Here is a 24,508-nt window from a genome sequence, read left to right on the forward strand (position 1 = left end):
CCTTTTCACCATGGGAAAATGTCTGAGGACAAGCCTGTGTTATCCCTGCTCCAGGGCCCATACTTGTCTGGACTTTAACTATGGCTTAGCAGTTTCACTATGTGAAACTGTCGAAGTAGTGCCTCTCATTAATGGGGAATTACAGAAAAGCGATAGGCTCCTTTACCATCTGTCCTCCGCCTTTCGTGAGGGCTAGACCTGAGGCTGTTTTGCCTTCAATGCCACGCAGTCCCTCCACACTTGAACCATGTGGGCAGAATGAGCAAAGTCGGTAAATTGAATTAGGCTAGCAGAAGGGGTGTGAGAGTGAAACAACAAAAATAGACTCAGATTGGTAGGTCTATTTTTTCACTCTCAACAAAAAGAGTGAATGTTGCCATGTTAACTACAAGTAACTTGGTTACTATCAAAAGCACACAGGGAGTGTTGATAAAGGGAGGATCTGCACTTGCAGTCTGTGTCAAAACCTGGTGCCTCCATTAATCAAACTGCACCTCAGCAGCCGAAAGTTAGTATTCGTATGTGTTATGCTTGTAGCAGCTAATGCAGCCTCGAGCTGCTAGCCTCAAGCAGGGATAAGGAGCAGTCTACAGAGGTCTGGTAAGTTCACTTCTAGCTCTACACCCCCACGTTTTTTTATTTTATTTTATTTTATTTTATTTTTCAAACTTTGGATCCAACTAATGTTGACTCAAGTGACATCACATCACTTGAGGCAATTTATCAGACTTCACACAGTCACACAGTTCCCTCTGAAGCTGCAAAAGACTTTAAACAGCATTTTTCACATATGCAGCAGTACTCTCAAGTACATGGAGAGTTTGATATGTAAAATAAGTGAAGTTCTCCTTTAAAGGGCACAGCAGCAACTATACTGGCAACCTACTGCTACTAAATTTCACCTAAGCTGAGGCTTTATGACTCCAATTTCTAGATGTACAGAGATGAGAGGGAAAATGAGACAGACTGGTGAAAAGTAAATGAAATATCTAGAGTCCCTGGTGTGTTCTAACATCGGTCAGAGGCTGTTTAGAGCACAAAAAACACAGGACTACAAAAACCTTCCAGCAGTCAAGACAAAAATTCACTTTGCATTCTGTCTGAAAACACCTTCAGAGTTCCAAACTTGAACCACAAAGTCTTGGATACTGACTCTTCCATGGTAGTTGCAATGATCAGTGTAATGCCTGTTTCTGGTTATAATGGAATTGCCTGAGTGCACAAAAAGAGTATCCTACTATCATTTTCTCTTGTGTTTCACAAAGACAAGGGAAAGAAAAACATCAGGAGACAGACAGTTACTCTTGCCAGACATGCTAGCTGAAAGCCACTTATATGTTCCCATAATTTACTAAATGATTTTGTTTTTAGAAACTGCAGCACAGTTGGCATACTTCACTCATTGTGTTACAGTGCATTTAAGTTTGAATGACAGAAATACAGAGCAGCAAATTAGGATTAAAGAGAAAAGCAGTTGGCCACTAGAGAACTGAACCAGTGCCAAGGCACCCACACACTTTGGCATGGAGATGATTTCAAGCCAGACTGAAGCGAAGATAGGGAATATTCATGCCTTTAATCAGACCAGATATTAAAAGAACACAGATAACCTAGATGCCTGAATGGAGTATGCCTTCACCCTCTCGTACCAATTAAAGTTAGCCATGATCCCAAGAGTGATCCCAGGAGGACTCTGATGCTGACAGAAGCTCAGCCATGCACATACATACATACTCTGACTGTGTCTAACTTTCATGAGTACCGCGGGGAGAGAGGTGTTCACGTTTTTGGATATTTGAAAAAAGAAAGATGTTTCACAAATGCTGAATAAACTCACAGTGAAACAAGTTACTTTACAGAAGTTTCAGCATAAAAGGAAACAGGCTGGTAAAGTTCCCAGCAACAACTGTGAGAATGCAGGCATAATGTCAAAGACAATGAAGGAGCTGAATGATAACAATGTCACAGAGGTGACATTCCTTGGTGGTAGGGTAGCTGTCATCTTTTCTTCTCGCTTTGGCCCATTAGGGGAGCCTGTAAGCGGTCTTTCTCTCTGGCCCAGCTGGCTGCAGAGCACTATTACAGGGAAGCTGTTTGGACTTTGACCCCGCAGCCTGCAGAAAGCTGGGAAAGAACGTTTTGCGCTCCTCTGCTTCCTGTCAATGAGAGATGCAGGAATCAGACACATTGCTTAATATTCAGTCCTTTCCCCCTCTGTTTAATGAATTATGGTGGTCTGATAATGTGCATTCTTGCATTTGTGAGATTTTGTAGGCGCAGGTGCTGTGTTGCTTTTGATTGGTGGCTCTTGTCCTCATACAAAAAAAAAAAAAAACATACAGAGCAAGAGAAAAAAAAACACCAACACTTTTTCCGCCTTAACTTTCTTTTGCCATTACCATTTCTCTCCCCCTCCTCCTGTTACAACAAATGAGCTCACTGTTTTTATAATGATTAGCGCTTGAGGGACACATTCTCTTCAGCAGTAAATGTACTAGACCCAAGTGGTTTGAATATTTGCCTAAAGATAACAACAAAATACACCACGCAGATCTGAGAAATGAACTCCTGCTAAATCGGAGTTCACGCAGAGACAAAGGAAATAGAGGCAGCCAGCATGGATCCTGTCAATATAAAGCCAACGGTTCAAATTACATGAAACCCCAAGGCAACTGGTCCAACTTGAGAGCAGACAAGGTTTCATCTAATTTCCTGCAGACAGAAAATCTAAAGAGTAAATATTACTTTTTATAATGCATAAAATTGAGGCACAGAAATACCTGGCATACATCTCAAGTGACACGTGCAACAAAAATATATAGAAAAACACAGTACAGGCCATGAAAACACCACAATGTGACAAAACTGGGACATGAAAGTTAAAACCTGAAAGCAATGTCTAAGAACATGATTGTCATGAGAGCCATAAAATAGTGCTTTCCCACTGGAGTAAGTGTCTGCTGTACTTCTCCCATGCGAGAGACAACCATTGTACAGACTGCATACCTGTGATTGCTCATGGCTACACATGATACCAGAGCCACAGCAGCACACAATGCTTTGAAGAGGACACAGAGCTTAAGAGAAAGAAAACCCCTCAAAACCCCTTCCAGCAAAAGCTTTTCAGGCCCTCCCCATTAGGAAGAGGTAGCTCAAAAATCACACCCACAACATAATCCAGCACCTGTCTTCAAAAACACATGCAGGAGCTGGGAGTAATTCACTGAGAATCCAGGTACACATGGAAAGCACAGCGAGCACTCCGAGCTGGAGATAAACAGCCTACGACTGATTAAAACTGCAAAGCCTTCAGTCTGCCTAAGTAGCTTGGTGTCCTCAACGGTGGGTGATTATCCTGCGCTTGGCTTGGGGGTATATTAGACTGTCAGAAAGCAGTTAGAGAACAGCCAGCTGGTCGGGCCACAGCATCCTGGGTGTAGAAGCATTTCTATCACTGTGGAGCAGATGAGCTCTGCAGAGAGCTGCCCAAAACCCCTCCTGGAGCAACACATAGAAAGTAGTGAGTGGTAGAAATGTAGCTGCTCTGAGATCAGCCTTGCTTGTGTGAGCACACAGAAGCCAGTTTTAGACATACCAGCAGAGGACACATTTTGTTTTTGTACAGTTGTTAAGGGAAATAATCAAGCTTTGGGTTTGTTACAAAATACAGAGAAGAGAAGAGAAGAGCTGCCGGGGCAAACTAAAGAGAAGAGTCTATTTTCCTAGGTAGAATGAATAACACACTTGAGTGGTCCATGGAGAGGGGAAAGAGGTCTTTGTGTAATGGCAGAGTCACGGTCACGGTGACAATAAAAGTCTTTCTGTCATGGGTTAGAGCTGTTTAACCTTTTGATCCGCTTCCTTCTTAATGTGGTTTTGAGCCTCAAAGGTTCTGGTCCAAGTAACCAAAAAAATGTTTTTAAAAAAAACCCAAACAAGCATGGAAATTTTTAGTTCTCAACCAAAGCTTATTTAAGAAGTTTACTTAGTAGAACACATAGTTTACATTCCTGACATTGCATTGTCGAAATAAAGACATTAAAATTACTAAGTGGCTTTAAAACGTGCAAAGAATGTAAGCAAAAGGATCTAATACAAAAATGTTACATTTGTCCACAACAGAGTGAGCACTAAGTAAGAGAAGCTGTGTGTTCACCTTTTTGAGAGATTCCTCATATTTTAACAAAGCATCCCAATACAGTGAGGGTTTTCTTTTATATATTTCATAACAATTAGATGATCATCAATATTACAATCTTTGACGTATACGATTAGTAAAGACTATTCTGACAAAAGATCTGAGTGTAGTACTTGTTTCCAGTGATTAAGCAGAAACTCCAGTCAGTGAGTAATTAGAGTGACAAGGAAGTTGAATTCCTGACAACTTGGAAACTGTGTCAATGACTCGTTCATCTTGAGCAAAGAGTGCTGAAGTGGTCTTTGGCAATTCAACTTTTTCCTGGTAAGAATCAGATTTCCAAACTGGAAGTCTTAGTCAGCTATTAAGTGTAGAAGCAGGAAGCCTCACAACAAGTGTTCTCATTAAGCTTTCCTAAATTCACCACAGTGAACTAAGTCTTAGGTGAAAAATAATTTATGTTGTTGTTTTGCCAAGAACTGTGTTCACAGCTGCATCAGCATATCTATATGGCTCTGTGACTACTGAAACCTTACGAGATATCTGACCAGCGCATTAAAATCTTAACAATCAATGTTATCATTAAAAGTGCTGCTGCAGTCAGCACCACCGCCAGCTCAACCGAGTTTGCGAGCAACTTTCCAGACGGGGTGTCCTGAAGCGCCTCCTCCTCCTCCTCCATATATCCATGTGTCAAAACAGCGGGGTTCTTCCCAACACAGCGCCAAATGTTTACCGTGGATGAGACGAACGTTTTCGTGTAGACATTAAAGGTTATATCGGTCGGTAAGCTTGTAAAGTTCTTGCCACCATGGCACTTGGCACCACATCAGTGAACGAGGGAGGCTGGTTGGTAGAGGGTTGCAGTCAACGACGCAGAGCGGAAAAACTTCCAGAAAGCACCATGCTGCTGCTGCTGCTGCTGCTGCTGCTGGACTCTGGCTAACCACACACCTTTCAGCCGCAGGCTCAAACCAAACACAATCACACGCTTCCATTTTCAGCTTAGCTAAATCACAGTCTCTGGCGTAGTATGAATTGGACACGAACACCAACAGTTGGGTCAAATTTTAAACTCGTTGTCTGCGGTTTCGACACGGTCTGCCGTTGAGAGGCAACCACATACAATGAATAAGTTTTAACCGACACAGCCACCGTTAAGTAACAAAGTACCACGTTAGATTTGTATCGAATTAACAGGGCTAAATAAGTGCGGAGTGTATATAACAAAGGTATTAGCTCCAATGAAGGACTCTCTTAAGTGCAAACTTCACCTTAAGTTATGTGCAGCTCCGGGAAATCCATGCGGCGACTTGCTCGCTCCCGACGTACCGCTGTTGCTCAACTTGTGGAGAGCCAACTACCCAGCTGTGACAACTGCTGTTAAGTTAGTCGCAGTGACAGCTACAAGGTCCGATCTCAACTTTCGAAATAAACGTACCAAAAGAATGGTCGCAGCGGTGCCACACCAAATTAACAACTCCACACAGCCTATAACAAAATCACACAAAGAAAAATAACTTAAGAAGAGTTCATACTAAACTTAACAACGATACAAACTTTGTGTTGTTCAATGGTCTTTTCAAAGCGTTTCATGAGGGTAAAGACCACACAAGCTTTTATTTTTTAAAGATGGAACATAGCAAGTTCCGGTCGCAGTATGTGTGACGTGAGAGGAAGACTGTAAACAAACAAACATGTACACAAATAAATGTTTTTATGCATTCGTGCTTTTTTTCCCCCCGTTATTATGTTTTTTTGTTTGTTTGTTTGTTTGTTTTTGTTTTTGTTTTGTTTTGGTTTGGTTTTTTGTTTGTTTGTTTTTTTACCTTTCAGATCTAATCATTTAACTCACATTTGAATTATACTATTTTCAATATTTTTCTTTTCAGTGGTCATTTCATTATTTCTATTATTTCTCTGTGTTCTTCTTGTTTTTTCCTCAGCAAATGCACCATTTTAGTTTAAGATAAGATAAGAAAATCCTTTATTAGTCCCACAATGGGGAAATTTAGTTAGTTAAATTTTAGTTTGCTCATTTAAATAACATGACTGCATGAAGCAGATATATCCAGGTATTCTCTGACCATTAGTCCTCAGACAATACAAAATGCCTATTTTAACTTAAGTGTGAAGAAATCATGTCATATGCAATAATTACCACGATAACAGCTGTTCCACAAGGTATAAATAGCCTCTAATAGCTCATTAAAGAATAAGTAAATAAATAACTTATAGCTACAGTGTGCCAGAGACAGATGACGAGATGTTGACATTTTATAAAATCTTGGATATTCCTTTATGTTTCAGAAGGCAGGGCTTTTTAACCTTAACTCTCCCATCATATTCTACATTTATGTTGTATCATGACTGTACATACTTTTTCTTCTACAAGCCAAGTCAATTTATTTATTTTAGATTATTATTTTTGGAATTTTGTGTTAATAACTGAGGGGTTCAACAGGCAACAAGGAATCAAACAGTGGACCTTGCGGTTATGTGGTATGCAACTCAACCATTTGGCCACCAGATGCCATGAACCAAGTCCTATTTAATCATAATGTTTCTTTTTATTATTATTATTCTTTCCAGTCCTGGGTATAGCCAGACTGTTGGCCAGTCAATGCTGGCAGCCCATTCCTCAAACTTGTAATGCCCAGGCAAGTTAAATTAGGTGAGGAAATCAATTATCCATGAATAATTCTGCTCTCTAGGGGTAAAAGTATGCAGAGAAAACTTTGCCTCTTCCTGAGGGAATTTCCACTTACAGCTGTCTATTTTTATGTTGTGAGAAAGATAGAAAGATTAAACACATGCAGAACATTTTAAATATATACTACAGTATATATCCTGCATCTTCCTTCACCAGTCACGAAGGTGTTCCTCAGCTGGTCCATATAGATCACTTACATGAATGTGAGTTAATGTTTCTTTTAATTCCAATTAAATAATAGATTTTTTTACTTGAATTGGCTTGTAATAAAATGACCTTTAAGAAAGAATAATTTATGGAGTATTAAATGCTGTAGACAACTGTTGACTGGTCACGTTTCTGTGTCTGTGAGTGACAGGACATCCCCATCCAAGGAGGACTTCAGTCCAGACTGGTTTGACTGAGGGGGGGCCTTAGTGTTCACTTGAACGGGTGCTTTGTGGTATTTGTTTTCCACATGTAACATAACATGCTTAGAGTCTGCAGAAAAACATCTAGATGAATTAATATTTTTTGCGTCCAGTTTGAAATTGTTAATGTGTTGCTTTGGTCTGGTCATTGAACAACACTGTAAGAGAGAGAAGCGCAGTATCATGCACCCTGGACTCTGCAAGAGGAAACCCAACACTGTAGGCCACTGAGACCAATCCTAAGAATGCCAAACACTCAGCAATACATATTCTTACAATTCTGTGGGTTCTCAGCATGGCAGCATCATATTAACAGTTGCAGGTTTCAACATGAAGCTATTAAGAAATCCCATAAATTTCACATGGGCGCTGGCCATCTTGTTTATCTTGAAAGAAGAGAAGGCAACTTGCTTTGATTGCTACAGTCTCAACTCTTTTAATCTGCCTAATGCCACCACTGAACGTGGCTGTGGCAAACTTTCTGACAAGCTGAATTGATTTCAGTCTGTCTGAGATGGCTTATAGGCCACCATTAGATGTGCAGGAATGTAATTCCAATGAATGACATGGATTATTAACTTCAGAGAGATTACATTCCTGTGGATAACCCATCAACAGCAAATAAAATGCTGAACCAAATGCCACTAGAAGTGAATCACCGTTGGCAAAGGGGTGAAGAAAACTTAATCATCCAAAATGTGAAGCTCTGTCATAAGCTTATGATGGTTTTCATGAAGAATTTACATCAAATCAGTATGGTGAGTCTGTAACTTTAATAAACATACAAATGTAAACATTGAATATACACAGTGAATATACAGAACACACATCTTAGTAGGTTCAAGTGTTCAACACATTTGACAAACATTTACCAGTGGAGGTACGACTACTGAGGCTGTACTTGCTCATGATGATTACAGACTACAGATGAATTTCAATAGGCAACAGATCCTCATTAAAACTTTATCTCATAATAATAAACATGTAAGCGTGTAAGCATCTGTGTAGTCACCCTTTTCACATCTTTGTCTTTATGAACAGTGCCATCTGCTGTTAACAGAGGTAGTGGGGAGGGACCACACACGTGTACACACACTCACACAAAGAATGATCCTCGCTACAACTCACTGCAATGCAGTATAAAAACACCTGCACATAGCTCATTTCAGCAGCAATACCATTTGTCTTTAGGACTGCTAGTGCCAAATACATGTCACTTCTCTCTGGAAGACCCAACCCTCAAACATGAAGCTGATTACCCATGGGATTAGAATGTTAAATCTCATAAAATGGCTGAAGTGTGTGGTCACCCATAGTGACTAATTCATGATCATTCAAAAGATGAAACATGATGTCCACGGGGGCTTCATACATGGAAAGTAAAAATCATGTGTAATGTTTTTTTTTTAGTAATGATTATATTGTTACAATATCCATCTGTATGGTTGTATGTATGGGGATAATACTACAAATGTCACATTTAGCATGGTTGCTAACTCTGCTATTGAGAAATGTTAATTAGGTCCAATTGCCAGTGCCTATTCTGTTCAACTTTATCACTTTAGTAAACAATACTTGTTTTCACATTCACATCATCTGTCATCATTTTCACTGTGTACCAACTTCGCCAACACAACACCGGCTGCTCCGTTATGCTGCAGCTCGAACATGAGGAAAGTTACAGATTGTAGCTTTAAAGGAAAACTGTAATAGTCGCAGCGTTGGCAGCTGATGTCATAAAACTCTGTCACCAGAACCACACCCTGGAAGCTTGAAATCATAATTGCAGCAGCTGCTTTGTGTGTGAGCCACCGGTTCCAGTCCTCTCTCTTTGAAGAAGTATTCATAGCGTGTGTAGCTTTGAAAGGTGCAAAAATAAAAAGGCTCATCAATTGCATAAAAATGTCCCTTCTCAATTAAAATCCTTTTTGCACCTCTACTGTAAGGGCTATAATGCCATCTAAAAATTTCAAACCCAATTTCACCCATCGGTCCTAATTCTAAAAGGTGAACGAGGGTTATGTGTCATTTCACCAAATCACATAACTGGTCAAAGCTGTTAAAATGAATGTGTCTCTGAATGCCACGTGGTGCATCTCTTTTAGCTATCAGTGCTTTGAGGTGAGAGTTAAGGTGGAAGAGACACGGAAGATCTGAGGCAGCATGTTGCTCAACTGGTAGAACATTTCCTCTGAGATACTCTGTCAAAATAAGGAGACACACAAATAGACAGGCAAGATTAGTGAGGACTGAGATTTTTGCGGTACCAATGTAAAAAAAAAAAAAACTAAAAAAAAAACACACACGTTTTCACTGTAACACTGGAAGGGAACCATTTAACCTTTCTTTTTTAATGTGCCCATGAACACAAAAATACATCTAGCCTGGCCAGGTGTTAGCAGAGCCTGCATTGAACTTTAGTTTAACATCACAGGGTCTTTTTCTCCTGAGGGGACAGTAGTCAAGATGCCAAAATGATGTCAGGTCTGGCAGCTGTGACTTTGATGGGGGAACATACCATTTATGTCTAAGCATCGCCACCCGTCAAATAAGAATGTTAAGTATTAATCTTTAAGCAGAAACAAAGTCGCACACGCATCATTCAACCGCACACAAACCCACAGTATATATTTAGCTGCTGTTTCTCTTTGAGGTGTAGAAAACAATGTTGTTTCAGTTGGGGCTATTTTGAACAGTGTCTGAGCATGTAGCTGACAGGAAGCCTATACTGTCAGAGTGCCTTTGATGCCGCTGGTTTTATCATCTTAACCTGTCAACATGAGATCATGATATAGGCTCTGCTGCCTTCCTGACAAACCACAAAAGCTATAGGTATACAACATCCACGTAAGCCCAAAATAAGATAACAGTCATGCTTCATCCAGCACTGAGGTGACAGTTCCTCGAAAACATGGCAGAAAACCTTGTTTCAAAGTTGAACCTGAATATTTCTCCTCTTTTACTTGTAAAGCAGCATCAACTTATTTATCTTATATATGAAAACACATGTTAAAACATTCAACCTGGATTTCCTTGTAAATTCAAGATTACATTGCAGTTTTGGAAAGCTACACACTGATCCCACTGCTTAACACATTTATATCAATGAGTCTCTGAGCTTTCTTTTATCACAGCACTGTAAACACTGGTCAAGCTCTATAATCTATGATTTATCACATGCTTTTCAAGCAGTCTTTCTTCTCTGTCTGCATTCAAAGGTATGTACTGCAAGACCAGGTGTGCCTTTTGTTATGTTGTGTAATATCTGAGGCCTCGTGTACATTTCTGTTGAATTTAACATAAAGCTTTGCTGGCAGGCAATTACTCAAAGGATGACTGTGTGTCAACCTTAGCTATGAGATGTGAAACCATAAATAAAGGTGGTGTATTCTGCTCTTACCTTTGGCACTAGAAACTGAACTGTGCGTGATATACCTCCATCCCAAGAGGCCATCTCCATCATGAAGCCTGCAAATCAAACAGATTGAGTAAATTATATTCAACAAAATCTTCAATGGTTGAATATCAATTTGTAATGTGTTGTCTTGTGATTATGTTTTTTTTTTTTTTTTTTTTTTGCGTTCCCACTGTATCTTTGTCTACTTTTGTTTTGTTTTGAGGTTTTCAACATTTTCCAGAATGAGACAAACCACAGACGACTGTCCAGAAATGACAAATGTGTTCAGTATGTTTAAGCCAAGTACACATCACATTTTTGGTGGTATATTTACAGTGGACACACTGACATGTCTGATTTCAACTCAAACTCTATTGCTCTTTGAATTTGAGGAAACGCACACAAGAGCTGATGTGTCCAATATATGTTTTAGATAGCTTCACAGGTTGAACTTGATATATATAAACAGGAAAATGGGTACAATATAAGGTATAATCTAAACTGTTTTATTAATTGTGTTAATGAGTGCATAATAGGTCTATAAAAACTGATGAACTGGACTTATTTTAAAACTTTCTCTTTACCTTTGACACATTTAAATACCAGCTCAGCTCGCTTGAGACACCAGGGTATGGTCATCTCCTGCAGAGAGAAATTACAATCATTTAGTTGGCTGTGTTTAGAATAATGTGCAGCAAAACATGGAAACATCATGATGGCACATGTCAGTCTGTTGGCACCAAGACTGATTGTGGAAATGGGAAAGGAAATAAAATGTAATCAAAAGGACAAGAGGTTACATTTTCTAAAACATGGTTACATTTTATTGACATCTTAAATCAGAAGCTGAAATAAGCTGTGCTGTCATTATTATAAATACCACATTATTTCTATTATTTGTATTTATTTATTATGTTGAACGTTTTTCTGACTCCCCACAGGCAAACCAGTTTGCTCATCCCCATTCCCCCTTATTTACTTTACTTATTTACATATCTTTTTAAATGGTGACTTGTGACGTCCATGTTAAGCTGTTTTTTCTATGTTCTAAATTGTTAAAAACTAACAGAATAGTGTTTAAAAAGGCAGAGAAATGTGTGTTGGTGGCATTGGTGCTGAGTCAGAACGGTTAAAGCTGTGATACATTAAATACGCAGGTATGTAAATTAGATACTGTATGAATTACATATTAACTGGGTCAAACACAGAGTGTCTTATCAGGTGACCAGGTGGACACACAAAAAGCTTAACAGATTAGAATTGGCATGTTTTCTCTCACTGCATATGTCACTTCTCTCTCTTCAGTTTTAACTGTGTTTGGCTCCAGGCTGTTGGCTGTGACCTCAGCAGGTACTCACCTCTGCTGACAGTAAGGAGTGTAAGATAGGTAGAGCCTCTGACAGACACACACACACACACACACGCACACACACGTAGCCTTTCACCTACTGGGATATATGTTACTCCCATCCCAAGTCAACAGACTGGATCCATGAACTGGAGGCAGGCGTGTCAGCAAAGCTCATGTTTAGGCCCATGTCAACTGCGTCACCCGCTAACCCGTTTGCCCTCAAGATAAACCCTACTGGTTTGAACAACATGTCTCACGCATTTGCAACAGTGTAATATATTCCAGAGCTTTTCATTATGACTGTAGTGTGGAGCTCAGTTAGTTGTTTCTGTTCACAGGGGCACCGAATACAGTTTTGGTCTTTGCCAAGCAATCAAGGCAAGAAAAGTCATTTTATACAACCAGAAAAATGAACATAACAGCTCCTGAATTGTGAAAGAGTAACTGTCTGCAGTGTCTCCCTAAATTGGTTTGGTTGGTGTTTTCAATTTCCTCTCTGCAAACTATTAAAAATGTATTATAGTGGCACTAAACAATTCTACTGTGTTCCTTTTTCCTCAAACTCCAAATGCTCTCAGAGGAAAAAAACATCAAAAAATGAGAATAGGAGGCACAGCCCTGTTGTATTTTGACTGTAGTCTATAGTTCATCTAGACAAACTATGCCAGTTGTTTTAATGCCAAAACACAAGAAAAGGCTTGTACAAACAGGAAAACGTCTTCACTAAAAGGAAAACAAGACAGAAAGAAAGATGACAGATGGAAAGTTCTGATGTGTAACCAGAAGCCATCAATTAAAGATCCTCTGGTTCCTGAGGCTTCAAAAGTTAGAAGACTTTGGTTATGTAAACAAAGACTCTTGATTAAACATGGGGAGAAAACTTGCACTGGGCATGTCGTGGCACGAGTGCACTCCAGACAGAGGCTTGTTGAGAATTTACTTTCCCTTAAGGGATTATGGGATCTCAGTTTATTATGATTTCATTTTAATTTTTTTAAGAACTAAGAAGGGGCTGTGATTCAGGTTAAAAGAATATCACAATTACATCCATTTTCAACAGACCAAATAAATAAATTTCCAGATATAAAAGTAAAATCCACCTCACATTGACCAGATATTGGCCTAAACTGCTTAATTCAGCCTCAGTTTATCAGTCACTGAAGGCTCCCACCTTCTGTGTGAGTACAGACTGCTGCTGCTATACTCTGAGGTACACTGTGAGGTAATAAGTAAACAGAAACCTTTACAACTCTCTGCTTTGCCCTTCTGGTCTGAATTCACAGCCAGAGTGTGACAAAGCTAGGCCACAGCTGAGGATGCAGTGCATAAACAAGCAGAGGCAGAATGAAAGGGAAGAATCTGCCCACCATCCACTGAGACCACATAAACTCATGTGGCAAGCAGGTTTTCTTCACACAAACCACTACAAACACTTACAAACTATATAGGCTTAACACAGAAGTACAAGACTGACACAAAATGCTCATAGGGATGAGGTAGGTTCAAGAGCAGCATCCATATCAGCTCCTGGGGTGACCTTCTGTAGCTGAGTCTAGTGTTTTACATTTATTGGATAGCTGATAGTATGCAAAGTGACAGGAAACATGAGACAAAAGAGGAGTATGCAAAAAAACACAAAGATAGTAGTTCCCAACCTTTTTTATCCAGTATACTACCAGTAGCTAACTTTTTACCTGACCATTTACCTTACTTTTAGCTAACTATTAGCTAACTCTTTCAACCATTTATCCATGACGTCTATTGCTTTTTCACCATTTATCCATTATGTACAATGACAATAAAGCCTATTCTATTCCTATTCTATTCTATCTTTATCAGCCGTTAATAAATTCCATTTAGCTATCTACTGAAACCGTTGATCCGTTTCTTTTAGCTAACTACCTGGACTTCTCTGCTTGCCTGCTAACAAGTTTTCATGTGTGCTTTGAATTGCAAAACATAGTGTTCAGGTGGTAATGCTGGCTGAATATGTGGGTATATTCTAAACAATGAAGTACCCCTGGTTGGGAGCCACTAAAAATCCACTGAAACTCATATGACCATCAAATACAGAGCTATTTGGCAGGTTATGCTGAAACCCTTTCCAAATCTATTCAAGTCAAGTGTTTGGTAGCCAAACAATCGCTCTGCCCAACTCAAACATTTACTTTTATTTATTTTATTTTTTTAATGTTGTGCATTTTCTCCTTGACAACGTTTGTTAACTTGTAGTTTGGGAGTTTGTTTGGGAGACTGTCGAAGCTAACTCACTGCATGATTGTTGGGCCTACAAACTCTTGGAAAAACAAAACAAAAAGTATTATTGTATTATCAATTTGAGTATAATTATTTTAAGATCAGATTAATATAGTGTTATAATCCTCATAATGTGTGTTTGGAGCCTGATGGTGAAAAAATGTGCGTATCACAGCATCAGACATGTATTAGTGTCTGCAATACTCCCAGCCATTCTTACCTCTGACATGTCGTGGACCAGCAGCAAAGGGACGGTGACAGTGGTGATGTCATGTGTACAGCAGACCTTCAGTATGTTTCTCAAGCCCATTATGGCCGGGTCACGTGCAGTGATGTTCCCTGATCGGACGTTGTCATCCACGCACAGGTGGAAGACAACATGGACCTCTGACAGGTTGGAGTGTCGCGAGATGTAGAACTCACCTTGAGGAAAAGAAGAAGTAGGTAAATCAAAAGATGGAGAGAAATAAATGACACACAACTTGTGCAGTGTAAAAATAACACTACTGAATAATGCATCAGTGATTTGTGCAGTAACATATTGATTGATCATTACCTGGTAAGATGTTAGAGGGATTTCTTTCAACATTTTTGCTCTTATCATCACCTCCATTCCTTGGGATCTCTGTAAGAAAATAACAATAAAAGAAAAACAAATCACAACCAGGTTCAGTATACAAACCAAGTGGTGAAAGTATCTTATAAGGATCCCTAATGGAAACGACAGCTGGACTTTCCTTGAAAGGTTTGTAAGCTAACAAGCCTGTTTCTATATACAGCTCTACTCTATGAACCACTATGCCGTGTTATGCTGTGATAAGGGTCTAGACACAATTTTTAATTGACATATTAGCAGTCATGTAAAGTGTCTTCTATTTCCTGACTCTTTAATCCCCCTCTCATACTGCTGGCATGTCACTGACATTCTCCAACTATGTAAAAAGCCTTGGAGTGCAAAGTGTTTGTACTGCAACATTGTTATAGTCAAGTGTATAGTTATGCTCCCCTTTGGTTCATTCTTTTGAAGGGAGCTTAAATTACGGAGTCAAAATAAGAGATAAGGATGTTCTTTCTCATTTTGCTAAAAACAAACCAGGTAAAGAGATAAACTTCAAAGTGAGTATATTCTCTACACTGAAAGAAAAAAGCAATTCTAGGATGATACAGCAACTTGTATCATATAAATGTGTACCACTGTGGCACTGCTAAAGGCCATGGGTAACAATATTAGTCAAGCATTTTATGCATATGCATGCATAGCAGGCTAAAAAAAATGCATCCTGGCTGCCTAGAAAAATCAGTTTAATTCAGACAGTGTCTGTCCAGGTCACTAGCTACACTTTTAATTATATGGTAATTATATATCCAGGATAAGAGTGGTGTGACCCTCAGCCTCACAAAGCTTGCCTTTCTCTCTACTAACCTCTTCCAGTGTTCTGTGTACATTACAGCTGTGGTTGAAATGACAAAGTGCAGCCAAGAGTCTAACCAGGTTGGTCTTTCTGCTTGCTGCTCCGCTGGGCTCTGGCATAGAGCACCACCTGCTGCACCTCCTCCAGCTGCTCCTCCAGACAGGGGAAGTGGAAGTCTGTACACTCCTTCGCCACAGTTGCAAAGTCTAGAGGTCAGCACAAAAGAGGCCAGGAATTAAATTATGAACGAAAGTGCTCACTCTGAACAAATGCTAATCTAGCATGCTTATCTCTGTGACTCCACACTCCTACTTTAACAAAATCAATACATACTTAGTGGTGAATGGAGGGCCTAGTCTTTAAACAACACATTTCAAGAGGTGTGAATAAATAGTGTTATTCTCTCTGTAAAGGTGATAGACAATCAGAGTGAGTCATAAGTAGGACCAAAATAAAAATTCACTGATGCCAAAATATAAAAAAGAACTGCAGGAATTATTGTGGAATGGGTAGGAATGATGAATCACCTAACAGCCAAAATAAAGGTGTATCTTTTCAGTATGAATTGCCCACATGAAAAGAAAACACATTTATGATGATAACCAACACATCACATTATATTCAACATGTCCCCTTACCTCTCTTGATGCCGCTGTAGGAGTTGACCCTGTTGTCAACCAACAGCACCAGACCACAGAGCGAGGAGGAGTACAGCGAAAGAGCTGTCTGTAGCCGTCGCAGCTTTGCTCCGCTGCTCCCGTGCCGGCGGTGTTTACAGAAATCCAGCACATCTGCCCGGACCAGCCGCAGGTTGTGCATCGTCTTAAGTTGTGCTCCTGGTCAAAAAAATAGCAAATATACGAAAAAAAAAAACCTACATGTGGTTAACAGGAAAATCAATTAGAGATCACATCTACACTGCATTAATAAAAATATCCAGACTTAGGGTACCACAAATATGGGTACTGGTATGTCAGCCATCACAAAACTATGTATGAATGCTAGCAAAGGATAGCATGTTAGATAGAGGTCAGTCACCTAGGTGTATGGTGAAACTCTCCTCCAGCTGAGGCTGTTCCTCAAACATCCTAGCTCCAGAATCTGCAAGCTCTGACAGCTGGTTGGGCTGCACCTTAATCTCCTCACTGGAAATCAATCATGCGAACAAACCAATCAGTCAAGACAGCTATCAAATAGAGCTTAAACAACACGTTTTATAGGCTTAAGAAAGCAACAGAAATAACTAGAGTTTCATCCCAAGAAAAAGTGAAATGAAATGCCCAAATTATATTTTAATATTTTATAAAATATTGTAACAAGACATTACTGACCAGATAAGACACCTTTCACTTTTACTTTCAGCTGCAGTTTTTGTGTTTACTTACTTACTAAAACAGGAAATAAGGTAGTACACAATTTGTTTATACATGTGTCAGTTTTAAGGATTTGTTTTTTTTGTTTCAGCACTTTTTCAAAACAACTGAAAATAAATAAACAGAAAAAATAGAATTCTGTAGAACAGAATAGAATAACTCTGTTTGCAGTTTTCCTATAAAGGGTACAACTTTGACTAAAAATGCATATTTATTATGTCCTCAGAGTGCTGATGCAGTAGTATTAAGTTCCACCTACACATAACAAATAATGATATTCATCATTAAGAAAAAATAATGCAGGGTCAGCACATTGTCTGAGAAGCTCTTAGCATACACGTCTTGCTGGTTTTAATGGAATAACCAATATGTGCAGGGGAAGAGCGTAGGACCTGAATTTAAACCAGAATTCTATGGTACTACATTACTGTTAACTCCTGTTAAGATTTTTTTCCCACTTCTTATCCCAAGATGCCAGTCATCACTGATACTGCAGAGCTAAGCATCAGTCAAACTAAGATGAGTTTTTGACCTCTTGTAATCACTTCAATTAATATGTAAATGTACCCTGTACTTCAAAAAGCCAGCAGACTTGTGGTGTTTTGGATTAGAACTGCTGTAGCAGTACAGCTGTAGAGATCCTGTTAGTGAAGGGCTGATCTGACTGCGAGCGAAGATCCTGATGGAAAACAGAGGCACTTTTCCAGTCACACAGATCACATGAGGGATATTTAAGTATTTTATTTATTCATTTCATGTCATTTTATGGGATCTAAACTCATTCTGTTAACATTTAGATTCTACCATTCAGCTATGTCTTATCTTGTCTTCTTAGTTTTTGTATTTTAATCACCCTATTTTATCTGTGTAAGACTTAGTATCACCCTGCTTCTATACTTAATCACTGTACAAATAAACTTAAGGTGGAGTTAAATCTCAAAGCCTAGACAAGCCCGAGCCTCTGCGCCAAAGGCATACTGTTGGTGGATAAAGATGAGCCGCTCTGTTGCTGTCTTTTGACAATCCCACTATGAGCTGCTGCATCTGCAGATTAAATTCATCTGTGTCGGCACAGCAACTTTTCTTTTTCTAACAAGAGTAAGCACCTAAGCACCTGACTCCAGGGTTTATTATCTTGAATCAACAATTTTTGCTTTACCCTCAGATTTGAAAGACTAAGTGGGATTGTCATAGAACTGAAAAAGTCTGCTCATGTGCATACAAGCATAAAGTAAGCCTCCGGATATCAGAGATGTGTACATGTATAAAAATTATGCTTCAGTGTACACACAAGTATAACATGTTAACAGACTCTTCTTCTGACATTATACACAAACACATACACATAACTCACTTTATTTTGCTGCTGTTGTTGGATTTCTGCAGGTCCTGGTGCAGTTTAATGACCCACTCCTGGTACTCCTGCTTCTGGATGCCAGTAACTTGCTTCAGCTCACTGGCCCACTTGTTCTCCAGCACCTGTTTAAAGGAGAGAACATTCAAACACTGAGGAACTTGACAGGACTGAAACATGACTGGAGCACACAAAATATTTTGACTAAATAGGCCAGGCAAAATCTGAACCTGTAAACTGAGAATTCACTAACTGAATCCCCTGATATACCTGTGGTCAAATAATATCTTTGGCTATGCAATGGATCACAGTACACCAAATTTTAACACAGCTACAAACTGCAGAAGACTCAAACTTCTTTTTTACCTGCTGTGCATCAAAGTGCTGAGATGCCACTGTATTTACATCCTGGTCACTCAAAGTATTCCCCAGCTCGTGCATCACCTTATCCATTTCAGCTGCTTGCCTGCCAGACAGAAAAATATTATATTAAATATATATTATAAGCTTATAAATATATTAAAAGCTTAACTACCATTCAATCCACCCAGCCTATATTTGTGCAAAAAGAATGTGGTAACCTCGGGTGCATGCTTGCATGTCAACACTTAAATATGGGAATTTCTCCTGATACATCAGAAAATAACATGACTACAACAGGGGTGTATGAGCTTGTGTCATAGCAGATCCCAAATAAAAAACGTGACATGTAGCAACCACACAGTAATTTACTAAGTAAAAAATGCTTCTTCTTTTGTCCCATTTCTGTGTTTGTAACTTGTTATGTAATGTAAGGTCCACTTGCTGACATGACTCAAGTCAGTTGTTATTTCTTTGTGACACCAGAGAAAATTTAATGGTACTGATGATGAGGATTACATCACCACAACTCTCCATTCATTTTGTGTTTCTTGTCAATCCATATGGTGTCATGCTCATAGCTCTTGGTTCGCTGGTAAAAACTCTGCTATAAACATGGACTGGACCAGGATTAAAAATCAAGAATATCTATTTTTTTCCCATGGCAGAAGTTGAGTACAGCCTTCCACTCTGTGAACTTCTTGAATTCAATTCCAGGCAATATTCCCTAATACCAACCTCTCTTGAAGCTTCTTAATCTCCATGTCTCTCTCACTGATGAGCTCAGAGATGCTAACAAAGTAGTTGTGCTCCAGGTTGAGCAGAGTATCTGAGGCAGGGGAGTGGATCAGCTCATGGTAAACATCAGCAAAGTCCTCATCCCAACTGGGTTCTTCAGGCCGAGCATGCTCCAGTGTGGTCTGAAACAGTGACAAAGGAAAGAAAATTACTACTCTAAAATGACAGCTGGCAATAAAAACTTACATTTCTAAGTGATTAGCAAAATCACAAACTAATACAACCACCACAATGCAGAGTTGCTTCAATGTATGACACATCGTTGTGGGTGATGAGCTGCTGCACACACTGTGAGTTTAAGTGACCGGTGAGGAGCTGACTTAGTAAAAAGGAGGAAAACAAAATGACAAATGTTCACTGTGTTGAGAGGAAGACAAATGAGGAAGGCAAAATGCAATGTCAACACATTTAAAAGGTTTTGCTCAGCTCAATAAACCAGGGCAGTTGATGATCCATAATTAGAAAAGCAACAGAACAGTATTCAGAATCTGAAACTTCTCTATTTATACAGGCTCAGGAATCTTCAGGCCACAAACATGATGGATGCTGGAAAGCCTCCATGTGTATTTCTGTGTGACTGCAGTAAAATGTTGAGGGTTAGCCAGTCCTAAATGTCGTAAATGTCCAAGTGCAGTGGGCCAGAGGGGCTTCACAACGTGAGCTGAGGCAGCCGCCGTCACTTTATCAATTTAAGTGACAGCTGAGTGTCAGTGTGGTTTTGTGTAAAACCAAATGATCTTATTGAACATCTTTAAACATGAAATAAGAGACATTCACTTTCAGAGAAATGCATGAGTGCACATACCATACTTAATTTGATTAGAAAACCACAAGGTCCACTCTACATCTCACTAGGCTATTTGTTTTGTATTGATCTGTAATATAAAAGTGATGACTCCAGTCTCAAATATGCAAAACCACCACTGCATATTGGATCTCTGGGAAGAAATGCATCAAAGTGTAACCAAGTGTAATGAGCAAGAGAGACATTAAACGCAGCACGTGGGCTTATGTAATGAGATTTTTTTCTTCTCCAGAACTCATGAATAATCAATTTGTGGGTGCTGCGCTACTTCTGTTTGAATTACTTTAATGATCCATGACCACCCTGATGTTAGCGGGAGCATTCAAGGACACTTCCGAAACACTGTGCTACTACAGAAACAAGGAGTAGTGGATATACGATCAGGGAGCGTTCAGCAACCAGTGCCTCAAATTAGCTTTCTGGAACATCTGCCAAGAATAAAGCGTGCTGTCCACATTATTAATAGACATTTTTCACAGAAATATCTGCCTACACAATTTAGGAAATTTGTATATAGAATCAAGTAATGTGTCCGTCTAAAATATCTTATAATTGCAAAACAGCATTTTTAAGCTACCTCACCCACGCAAACTACATAAGCTGAAGCTGAAATGTTCATCCAGCTAGTAAAAAGGAGGAAAGTGTATAGAAGTTTAGAAGCCATGTGGAGTTTTTCTTGTGATAGTGAGAAGCATGAATGCTAATTTTGTAATATACAGTAATTCTAACTAATTCTAACTAATCTCTCACTAGATATTTGAATGTAACATGTCAAGTTTGTTGATCCATTGCAGGGACAGCAAACAAACTCTGTTTCACTCACGCATTACTCTCCAATCAAATTCTATCTTTAAAAAATTATATATACTTCAGTTCACAACAGCCACAACTTTATGCAATGTCAGAATGACTGAATTGAACTAAGTCATATGAATAAAAAAAAAAAACAGATGTTCAGGCACCACAGCCACCTTTTCAGTCATAAATGTGAGCGACACTGACAAAACCAAACAAATCCAAAAATGTATGACACCAAATCTGAAAAAGAGTTATCATGTTATCACCTCCACATAAGACCTGGTCCACGCATTGGTGAGTTGGTTTACATCTACATCTCCTGTGGTGAGTCTCTGCAGGGCCAGCTCTGCCTCTCTGTCAAAGTCCAGGATGGTCTCATTCTCAATGAAGTTGGAAAGTGAAGTTTTTAGCTCTATGGGAAGAGATGCAAACACAGCAAAAAAAAAAAAAAGTCATTTAAAAACGATTTTCAATTCTTTGCAAGCCTAGTACACTGCAAAATCTATGGGCAGGTTACATTCCATCCGTTTAAATTTCAAACTAACAGCATGGCTGCTGGCAACAATGTCTCTTTCCCAGGATCTTTCCCAAGATGTGCAGAGCAAAATAATTTCACAAGACTCAGTTCAAATAAACTGAATCTGATTTTTCTTGTCCAGCTGTGTAGATATGGATTACAAATTTTAGTTGGATGATACAGAGCAGTTAGATGAGGACAGGCAGTTCTCCAGCAATCTGAAAATACCAATAATAGTGATTATGATCCTGTTATTTTTTTCCTAAATTCCTGCATAAAATGGGTTGCCGAAATTTAGACCTAAGATTTAGAGATGAACAACACTGCATTTGCAACTTAAGAAAAAATAAAGCATGCAAAGTTTTCAAACAGAAACTGTAAACTATTGTTCTTTAAGTCCCTTTATGTATTAACTGCAAAGTTTTATTTATGTCCTTCTCTGTCTAGAGTTCATTACACATGCATTATATGGGGTAATACATAATATAGTTGGTATATTATACCCCCTTTATCCTATAGATTCATATATTAAAGACAAACCAACATAAAGTGTATTAGTAAGGTCTTGGGCCACCAAGAGCCACCATAACAGCCTCAACGTGCTTGCCATTGATTCTACTGGAGAGATGAAACACAATTCATTTGATTGGTTACCTGGTGATATATCTGGTGATACAGAGTATAGTGAGTGTAACAAGACATACAAACACACAAGTTCTGTAACTTGTCCCTAAATGGATTGTTTTTTATGGAGAGTAGCATTCTCACCATTTTCTATATAGCAGGGTATTTTATGCAGCAGCATCAGGCGTCCATGAAGGTCACTGATGTTCTCTTGAACAGGGAACTTGAGAGGCACTTTGAGGACACAGTTGTGTTTTCCTGCCCTGAACTCAAACACAAACTCCTTCTCAGCAGTACTGCCTGGTTTGCCTTTGTTCTTCTTCATGGTCACAGCTGAAAAATAGAAGGCAACAGTGAAACAAGACTGGAAGTCATTTAATACTAAGTTTCTGTGTCAGAGCAATGCTCCATATCCAAAGTTGTCCGCCAGTCACCAGATGATAAAACTTTGGAGTCTAGTGGACTATTATTAAATTAAGAGTGAGGCCTTTCATCAACATGGACACGCATATAGCGCCTTCTCATTATTACATCTTCAAATTTATGAAATTAACAAGGTTAACTAAGTGTACTGTGTGAAAAAAAATCTACACAGTACAAACAGTAAACGCATCACAGGGAGATCAATATTTTATCATTAACAACTTGTTCAGCTTAGGCTAGGCTGTTTTTGCGAACAATATATTTAATAGCTGAATGTAATCACTGCTTTCTGTGAGCTACGTTTAGCCTGTTAACGTCTATGGAGAATTAGTTCCACGTTAGCTAGCAGTACAGCTGACGTTCATGGACCAAACGAAAAAAAATAAGAGCGAGACACTTTGTCGTGAACATGGCTAGCTGGCTGCGGGGTTTTGGTTTATTTGGTTAATATATAAATCTGATAAGAGGCAGACCTACCTGAGTATGAATGAACAGTATTTCATGTATTTCCTGTTGCAAGTCCAGCGCTACTGTTTGGTTCAGTCAGCTGACTGCTTCAGGGCAGTCGGTAGCAGTGTGACACCAAAAGCACTTTCGTGTATTTCGTGGTTATGTTTATGTTTTTCATTGTATACTGATATGAGATAGTATCTGTCTACAAGCTTGAGAGGTTTACAAACCATATATATCTTTTTTTTATTTGGTTTGTTCTCTTTTACGTAGAAAGCAGTTTTTCAGAGCCACGAATCTATTGAGGCCAAAGCTAAATTTACGAGAGCCTTTTCCTTGGTCACTACCTCCCCCTGCTGGCCAAATATGAACTGGTTTATGAATGAGTTATATATTTTTTAAGTTACACACACTAAAACATTAGGTTAGGGAATAATGACGTGGACTAATTAAGATAAATCATCATGATCACCATTCAATTAATATTTTTTTGTAGCCTCTTAATGATGACGTTCCATAGCTTCACTCCATCATCACCATCAACAACAACATAATAATAGTTATTATTATTATTGTTGTTGTTATTGTTATTATTATTATATAGCATAACTTTCATTACAAGTTATAAGTATGTATCTCATTTCAGTGGATCTATGTTTGCCAGATCAGTGAAGTTGAATATCTGTGAGTTTAACATACAGGCTCTAATTAAAATTCCATCATGCTCAAAAAAAAAAAAAAAAAAAAAAAAAAAAAATATATATATATATATATATATATATATATATATAGTATATATATATATATATATATACCAAAATGATAGAAATCTGATGGACACATGTTATTGAAATAAAAGCTTCCGCATTCCTTTTGACAATTATACCATGATGTGGAAGCATCTGTACTCTAGGCACAGTTTGGCCAGGGGATAGTCCTGCACCAAACCAGTGAGAAGAATAAGAAGAAGAGAATAGACAGGTGGCTCATCACAATTAGGAAAGGATTAATATTTCTCATTTCCATTTCAAACAAATACGAGGCTCCTGTCGTGAACAAAGTGTAGCAAGGATTTACCAAAGCTGATTCTACTGTTTGGTGTGTTTTTTTCTCATATCTTTATCTTTGAAACGTCTCCTTCTTGCCATTCAACTTAAGAGTGTTTTTTTTTAAAGAGTTCATTAGTACCTATTTTTATATAGATCAAAACTGTTGTTTATTAATTTGCTTGTTTGTTTATCTAACTTGATACTGTAGATAATATAACTCCACAAGCAACAACTAAAAGACACTAAAGTACGTTTAATATTATAAAATATATGATTTATA

The 24,508-nt window shown here is 38.7% G+C and overlaps 2 protein-coding genes across 2 annotated transcripts in view; both read right to left on the reverse strand.

Moving 5' to 3' along the window:
- LOC108901858 (solute carrier family 45 member 3) overlaps positions 1-5,760 on the reverse strand; it is a 29,191-nt gene extending 23,431 nt beyond the window's left edge. The window contains exon 1 of the mRNA XM_018703510.1: positions 5,413-5,760. The gene's annotated coding sequence lies outside the window, so the exon portion shown is untranslated. The remainder of the gene's footprint in view (positions 1-5,412) is intronic.
- Positions 5,761-8,015: 2,255 nt separating this feature from the next.
- Positions 8,016-23,345, reverse strand: lg10h12orf4 (linkage group 10 C12orf4 homolog). Its single transcript, XM_018703606.2, has 14 exons — positions 23,207-23,345; positions 22,451-22,639; positions 21,432-21,577; positions 19,503-19,684; positions 18,771-18,870; positions 18,405-18,529; positions 16,716-16,822; positions 16,316-16,513; positions 15,755-15,883; positions 14,822-14,890; positions 14,486-14,688; positions 11,243-11,300; positions 10,662-10,729; positions 8,016-9,462 (listed from the first exon to the last, which is right to left on the reverse strand). The coding sequence occupies exons 2-14, from the start codon at positions 22,629-22,631 to the stop codon at positions 9,370-9,372; spliced, it is 1,659 nt and encodes a 552-aa protein (XP_018559122.1). The 5' UTR covers positions 22,632-22,639; positions 23,207-23,345; the 3' UTR covers positions 8,016-9,369.
- Positions 23,346-24,508: the final 1,163 nt, after the last annotated feature.

Source organism: Lates calcarifer, linkage group LG10 (genome assembly GCF_001640805.2).
Source record: "Lates calcarifer isolate ASB-BC8 linkage group LG10, TLL_Latcal_v3, whole genome shotgun sequence".
Classification (NCBI taxonomy): Eukaryota; Metazoa; Chordata; class Actinopteri; family Centropomidae; genus Lates; species Lates calcarifer.